This window comes from Pelecanus crispus (genome assembly GCF_030463565.1).
Source record: "Pelecanus crispus isolate bPelCri1 chromosome 30 unlocalized genomic scaffold, bPelCri1.pri SUPER_30_unloc_1, whole genome shotgun sequence".
NCBI lineage: Eukaryota > Metazoa > Chordata > Aves > Pelecaniformes > Pelecanidae > Pelecanus > Pelecanus crispus.
Window position 1 is genome coordinate 65,241 of NW_027461234.1, and position 7,014 is coordinate 72,254.

Below are 7,014 nucleotides of genomic sequence, written 5' to 3' on the forward strand. Positions count from 1 at the left end.
TCCCCGCTGTCCAATCAGAGCGCGGCGCGGCGGGAAAGGCGGCGGAAGGGGGCCGGCAGCCGGCTAAGATGGCGGCGGCGTGAGGTGAGCGCGGCCGCGCCGCTGCTGCTGTCACCGGGGATCGCGCAGGGGCCTCCCCCGCCGGTCTCCGGGGCGGGTGAGGGTCCCGGTGGGGGTCGCGGTGGGGCGGGGGACGCGGCCGCCGCCCCCCGGGCAGCGCTAACCGGCTGTTTCCCCCTCAGGCCCGGCCGGTCGCGCTGCTGCGGGGCCCGTAGGATGCCGCTCCGCGCTCTGCTGAGGGCCGCGGCCTCGCTGCGCGGCTGCGGTGCGTATCCCCGCCTCGCTCCCCGCGCCCACCCGGGCCCCCCTCCAGCCTCCCGCGGCCGCTGACCCCCCCCCTCCCCGTCTCTCCCTTTCCCCGCCGCAGTTACCGGGACGCTCCCGCCCGCCGTCCAGCCCGGGGGGCGGCCGCTGCCCCTGTGCCCGCAGCAGGCCGGCGGCATGGCCACCCTGAACCAGATGCATCGGCAGGGCCGGCCCAAACCTCCCCCTCCCAAGCTGGGAGCTACCTTCGGCCGCCCGCAAATTAAAGGAGTGGTGATTAAGAATTTGATCCGGAAACCGAAGAAACCCAATTCGGCTAACCGCAAATGCGCCCGGGTACGGCTGAGCAACGGGAAGGAGGTGGTGTGCTTCATCCCCGGCGAGGGCCACAACCTGCAGGAGCACCACGTCGTGCTGGTGCAGGGCGGCCGCACCCAGGACCTGCCGGGGGTGAAGCTCACTATCGTGCGGGGCAAGTACGACTGCACCCACATCCAGAAAAAAAAGTGAGGGGACGGGGCTCCTCGTGCGCCGGGACGGCGTGGCGCGGCGGGGAGCCTGCTGTTTGTTCCTTGTGGCCATTAAAGGACGTTGCTGTGCGGGAAGCGTTGCGGAGTGCTGTTGGGGATGCTGGGGGGGCACTGGGAAGGGACCTGGGGACATCTGGGGGCACTGGGAAGGGGCCTGGGGGGTCCTGGGGACATTTGGGTGGTCCTGGGGACACCGGGAAGGGGCCTGGGGGGGGGCTGGGGACATTTGGGTGGGCCTGGGGACACCGGGAAGGGGCCTGGGGGTGGGGCTGGAGACACGGGGGGGGTCCTGGGGGCACCAGGAAGGGACCTGGGGGGTCCTGGGGACATTGGGGGGTCCTGGGGGCACTGGGAAGTGGCCTGGGGGGGGTCTGGAGACACTGGGGGGGTCCTGGGGGCATGAGGCCTGGGGACATTGGGGGGTCCTGGGGGCACTGGGAAGGGGCCTGGGGGGACCTTGAGGGCACTGGGAAGGGGTCTGGGGACATTGAGGGGGCCTGGGGACATTTGGGGGGGGCCTGGGGACACCGGGAAGGGGCCTGGGGTGGGCTGCAGACATGGGGGGGGGGGGGTGTCCTGGGGTCACTGGGAAGAGGCCTGGGGACATTGGGGGGTCCTGGGGTCACTGGGAAGGGGCCTGGGGGGACCTGGGGACACTGGGAAGGGTCCTCGGGACATTGAGGGGGCCTGGGGACATTTGGGGGGTCCTGGGGACACCAGGAAGGGGCCTGGGGTGGGCTGGAGACAATGGGGGGGGGGGTGGTCCTGGGGGCACTGGGAAGAGGCCTGGGGACATTGGGGGGTCCTGGGGGCACTGGGAAGTGGCCTGGGGGGACCTGGGGACACTGGGAAGGGTCCTCGGGACATTGAGGGGGCCTGGGGACATTTGGGTGGTCCTGGGGACACTGGGAAGGGGCCTGGGGTGGGCTGGAGACATGGGGGGAGGTGTCCTGGGGTCACTGGGAAGGGGCCTGGGGACATTTGGGGGGTCCTGGGGGCACTGGGAAGGGGCCTGGGGGGACCTGGGGACACTGGGAAGGGTCCTCGGGACATTGAGGGGGCCTGGGGACATTTGGGTGGTCCTGGGGACACCGGGAAGGGGCCTGGGGTGGGCTGGAGACAATGGGGGGGGGTGGTGGTCCTGGGGGCACTGGGAAGAGGCCTGGGGACATTGGGGGGTCCTGAGGGCACTGGGAAGTGGCCTGGGGGGACCTGGGGACACTGGGAAGGGTCCTCGGGACATTGAGGGGGCCTGGGGACATTTGGGTGGTCCTGGGGACACCAGGAAGGGGCCTGGGGTGGGCTGGAGACATGGGGGGGGGGTGTCCTGGGGTCACTGGGAAGGGGCCTGGGGACATTTGGGGGGTCCTGGGGACACCGGGAAGGGGCCTGGGGTGGGCTGGAGACATGGGGGGGGGGGTGTCCTGGGGTCACTGGGAAGAGGCCTGGGGACATTGGGGGGTCCTGGGGTCACTGGGAAGGGGCCTGGGGGGACCTGGGGACACTGGGAAGGGTCCTCGGGACATTGAGGGGGCCTGGGGACATTTGGGTGGTCCTGGGGACACCAGGAAGGGGCCTGGGGTGGGCTGGAGACATGGGGGGGGGGTGTCCTGGGGTCACTGGGAAGGGGCCTGGGGACATTTGGGGGGTCCTGGGGACACCGGGAAGGGGCCTGGGGTGGGCTGGAGACATGGGGGGGGGGGTGTCCTGGGGTCACTGGGAAGAGGCCTGGGGACATTGGGGGGTCCTGGGGTCACTGGGAAGGGGCCTGGGGGGACCTGGGGACACTGGGAAGGGTCCTCGGGACATTGAGGGGGCCTGGGGACATTTGGGTGGTCCTGGGGACACCGGGAAGGGGCCTGGGGTGGGCTGGAGACAATGGGGGGGGGGTGGTCCTGGGGGCACTGGGAAGAGGCCTGGGGACATTTGGGGGTCCTGGGGTCACTGGGAAGGGGGCCTGGGGACACATGGGGGGTCCTGGGGGCACTGGGAAGGGCGCCTGGGGGGGTCCTGGGGACATTTGGGGGGTCCTGGGGACACCGGGGCGGGACACGGCGGGGCCCGAGGTCACCACTGGGCGGCGCTCGGGGGACAGGAGCCAGGAGAGGGGGGCGTGGCCGAGCCCCTTGCCCCGCCCCTTCCGCCACGTGACCCGGGCCAGCCCACCCCTTCCGCCCCGGCGTCCAAGATGGCGGCGCCCAGGGCGCTGGCGGCGGGCGCGGCGGGCGGTGGGGCGGGGGTGGCGCGGGGCGGGGGGGGGCGGCGGCGGGGTGGGGCGGGGCGGAGCCGCCTCTACGAGCACGTGCGCGAGGGCCTGAGCGCGCGCCCGCAGCTGGACGTGGCGGCGCTGAGCGAGCGCGAGCTGGAGCGGCGGCGGGGCCCGCTGCGGGGGGGGCGACCTGCGCGAGATCGTGAGCGGGGGCGGGGCCTGCGGGGGGGGAGGCGGGGCCTCGGGGTGGGCGGAGCCTGCGGGGAGCATCGGGGGCGGGGCCCTCGGAGGGGGAGGGGGTCTGCGGGGCACCGGCAGGGGGCGGGGCCTGCGGGGGGGGGGACCGGGCGGGGGCGGGGCCCTCGGGGGCGCAGGGGCACCGGGAGGGGGCGGGGCCTCGGGGGGGGGGGGGGCGCCGGAAGAGGGCGGGGGCCTCGGGGTGGCGGGGCCTGCGAGGGCACTGGGAGGGGGCGGGGCTTCGAGGCGCAGGGGGTACTAGGAGGGGGGGCGGGCATCGGGTGGGCGGGGCTGCGAGGGTGGGCGGGGCGCCGGGGAGGGGGCGGGGCCTGCAAGATATACTGGGAGAGGGCGGGGCCTCGGGGTGGGCAGAGGCACTGGGAGGGGGCGGGGCCTGCCTGAGATTGGGGGCGGGGCCTCGTGGTAGGTGGGTTCTGCCCGGGCTGTGGTGGGCGGGGTCTGCATGTGAGGGGTGGGGCCTTGAGGGTGTGGGCGGGGCTTAGGGGAGGGGGTGGGGCCTAGAGGGTGCGGGTGGGGCTTAAGGGCGGGGCTTAAGGGAAGGGGTGGAGCCTTGAGGGTGCTGGTGGGAGTTAAGGGAAGGGGCGGAGCCTAGAGAGTGTGGGTGGGGCTTAAGGGAATGGGGGGGGCTAGAGCGTGTGGGCGGGGCTTAAGGGAATGGGTGGAGCTAGAGAGTGTGAGTGGGGCTTAAGGGAATGGGTGGGGTCTAGGTGGTGTGGGCGGGGCTTAAGGGGAAGGGTGGAGCCTCGGGGGTGTGGGCGGGGCCTGTGGGGCAGCTGGGGGCTACAGGGAAGTGCTGTGTGTCCCGGTGGGGCGGAGCTTGTGGGTGGGAGGGGGCGGGCCCACCGGCAGCCCCCCCCCCCCCCCAAGCCCCACCCACACCCCCCCGGGCCCCACCCACCCCCCGGCCCCACCCACAGGTGCAGACCAGCTCCCGCCTGGGGGAGGTGCGAGCCAGCATCGCCCGTTTGGAAGCCGAAAAAGGAGCGGGTGGCCCAGGGCGTGCGGGCCCTGATGGTGAGACCCCCACCCTGGGACCCCCCCGGGGTGCCCCCCACCCACATCCCCCCCACCCACGCCCCCCTCGCTCCTCTCCCGCAGGCAGCCCACGACAAGGAGACGGCGGAAGCGGTAGGGACCCGCGGGGCGGGGGGCGCGGGGAAGGGGTCCCCGCTCCCCGCCGTGGGGTGCTGGGGGGTCCCCGCCGCCCCCTCCCCCAAACCCCGTGTCCCCCCACCCTCGCAGCTCCCCGCCTACGCGGCGCTGCGGGCCCGCGGCCGCCGGCTCCGGCGGGAGCTGCAGGCGCTGCTGGCCGAGGAAGCCGCTTTGGACGAGCGTTTTTACCTCAAGGCGCTGCAGCTCCCCAACCGCACCCACCCCGAGGCGGTGAGTTTTGGGGGGGGTGGGGGGGGGGACATGCCATGCCCCCCCACCCCCCTGACCCCCCCTTTTCCCCCCAGCCCGTCGGGGATGAGAGCCAGGCCCGCGTGCTGGAGGTGGTGGGGGGAGAAGCAGGTAGGGCCCGTGCCTCAGTTTCCCTGCGGTGATTTTGGGGGGGGGGGGGGGCACAGAGGGGGGGCCCTGGGGCTGAGAGATGTGCAAAGGGCAGGGGGGAGGAAGAGGAGGGTTCCTCTAAGTGATGGGAGTGGGGGGGGAGTGAAGAGGAGGGTACACTGAGGGGGGAGGAAGGCTCAAAGGGGGGAAGAGGAGGGGCCCCGGGGTGAGGAAGGCTTTGGGGGGGGGGGGGGGGGGTGAGGAACACGAGGATTCCCGGGGTGAGGAAGGCTTTGGGGGGGTAGAGGAGGGTGGTGGGGGCGAGGAAGAGGAGGGGCCTCAGGGTGAGGAAGGCTTTGGGGGGGTAGAGGAGGGTCCCCAGGGTGAGGAAGGCTTGGGGGGGGAGGGGGGGGAGAGGAGGATGGTGGTGATGAGGAAGATGAGGGTTCCCGGGGTGAGGAAGGCTTTGGGGGGGTAGAGGAGGGTGGTGGGGGGTGAGGAAGAGGAGGGGCCCCAGGGTGAGGAAAGGGGTGAGGAAGGCTTTGGGGGGGTAGAGGAGGGTCCCCAGGGTGAGGAAGGCTTTGGGGGGGGGGGGGGGGAGGGGGGAGAGGAGGATGGTGGTGATGAGGAAGACGAGGGTTCCCGGGGTGAGGAAGGCTTTGGGGGGGTAGAGGAGGGTGGTGGGGGTGAGGAAGAGGAGGGGCCTCAGGGTGAGGAAGGGGGGTGAGGAAGGCTTTGGGGGGGTAGAGGAGGGTTCCCAGGGTGAGGAAGGCTTGGGGGAGGGGGGGGGAGAGGAGGATGGTGGTGATGAGGAAGACGAGGGTTCCCGGGGTGAGGAAGGCTTTGGGGGGGTAGAGGAGGGTGGTGGGGGGTGAGGAAGAGGAGGGTCCCCGGGGTGAGGAAGGCTTTGGGGGTACAGGAGGGTCCTGGGGGTGAGGAAGAGAAGGGTCCCCAGACTGAGGAAGGCTTTGGGGGCAGTAGAGGAGGGTGGGGGGGGGTGAGGAAGAAGAGGGACCCTGGGGTGAGGAAGCCTTTGGGGGTTAGAGAAGGGTGATGGCGGTGAGGAAGAGGAGGATCTCTGGGGGGGGGTGAGGAAGGGTGGTGGGGGCGAGGAAGAGAACGTTCCCCGGGGTGAGGAAGGCTTTGGGGGGGGGGGGTTGAGGAGGGTCCTGGGGGTGAGGAAGGCTTTGGGGGGGGGGTGAGGAGGGTCCTGGGGGGTGAGGAAGAGGAGGGTGGTGGGGGTGAGGAAGAGGAGGATCTCTGGGTGGGGGTGAGGAAGGGCGGTGGGGGCGAGGAAGAGAAGGTTCCCTGGGGTGAGGAAGGCTTTGGGGGGGGGGGGTTGAGGAGGGTCCTGGGGGTGAGGAAGAGGAGGGTGGTGGGGGTGAGGAAGAGGAGGATCTCTGGGTGGGGGTGAGGAAGGGTGGTGGGGGCGAGGAAGAGAACGTTCCCGGGGTGAGGAAGGCTTTGGGGGGGGGGGGGGTTGAGGAGGGTCCTGGGGGTGAGGAAGAGGAGGGTGGTGGGGGTGAGGAAGAGGAGGATCTCTGGGTGGGGGTGAGGAAGGGCGGTGGGGGCGAGGAAGAGAAGGTTCCCTGGGGTGAGGAAGGCTTTGGGGGGGGGGGGGGTTGAGGAGGGTCCTGGGGGGTGAGGAAGAGGAGGGTGGTGGGGGTGAGGAAGAGGAGGATCTCTGGGTGGGGGTGAGGAAGGGCGGTGGGGGCGAGGAAGAGAAGGTTCCCTGGGGTGAGGAAGGCTTTGGGGGGGGGGTTGAGGAGGGTCCTGGGGGTGAGGAAGAGGAGGGTGGTGGGGGGTGAGGAAGAGGAGGATCTCTGGGTGGGGGTGAGGAAGGGTGGTGGGGGCGAGGAAGAGAAGGTCCCGGGGTGAGGAAGGCTTGGGGGGGTGGTTGAGAGGGTCCTGGGGGTGAGGAAGAGGAGGCTCTCTGGGTGGGGGCGAGGAAGGAGAAGGTTCCCGGGGTGAGGAAGGCTTTGGGGGGGGGGGGGTTGAGGAGGGTCCTGGGGGTGAGGAAGAGGAGGGTGGTGGGGGTGAGGAATAGAAAGGTGCCTGGGGTGAGGATGGCTTTGGGGGGGTTAGGGGAGGGTCCTGGGGGCGAGGAAGAGGAGGGTGGGGGAGGCGAGGAAGAGGAGGGTGGGGGAGGCGAGTGAAGAGGAGGGTGCCCGAGGCGAGAAGGCTCCCCACACCCCCGCAGCG

General features: G+C 71.7%; 2 protein-coding genes across 2 annotated transcripts in view; both read left to right on the plus strand.

Annotated features, from left to right (window-relative positions):
* Nucleotides 1–276: 276 nt before the first annotated feature.
* On the plus strand, nt 277–905 carry MRPS12 (mitochondrial ribosomal protein S12). The gene is made up of 2 exons (XM_075727294.1): nt 277–325; nt 428–905. Exons 1-2 carry the CDS (start codon nt 277–279, stop codon nt 832–834), a joined length of 456 nt encoding a protein of 151 aa, XP_075583409.1. The 3' UTR covers nt 835–905.
* A 2,137-nt stretch (nt 906–3,042) lies between these two features.
* Nucleotides 3,043–7,014, plus strand: part of SARS2 (seryl-tRNA synthetase 2, mitochondrial) — an 8,099-nt gene continuing 4,127 nt past the window's right edge. The window contains 9 exon segments of the mRNA XM_075727270.1: nt 3,043–3,069; nt 3,071–3,121; nt 3,124–3,243; nt 3,245–3,265; nt 4,239–4,304; nt 4,306–4,335; nt 4,420–4,449; nt 4,564–4,704; nt 4,779–4,817. Coding sequence (XP_075583385.1) covers nt 3,043–3,069; nt 3,071–3,121; nt 3,124–3,243; nt 3,245–3,265; nt 4,239–4,304; nt 4,306–4,335; nt 4,420–4,449; nt 4,564–4,704; nt 4,779–4,817 — 525 coding nt within the window.

Coding starts and splice junctions, on each gene's coding strand:
- MRPS12 (XM_075727294.1), top strand. CDS start 277: ATGCCGCTCCGCGCTCTGCTGAGGGCCGCGGCCTCGCTGCGCGGCTGC. Junction 326..427: donor GGCCTCGCTGCGCGGCTGCG/GTGCGTATCCCC, acceptor TCCCCGCCGCAG/TTACCGGGACGCTCCCGCCC.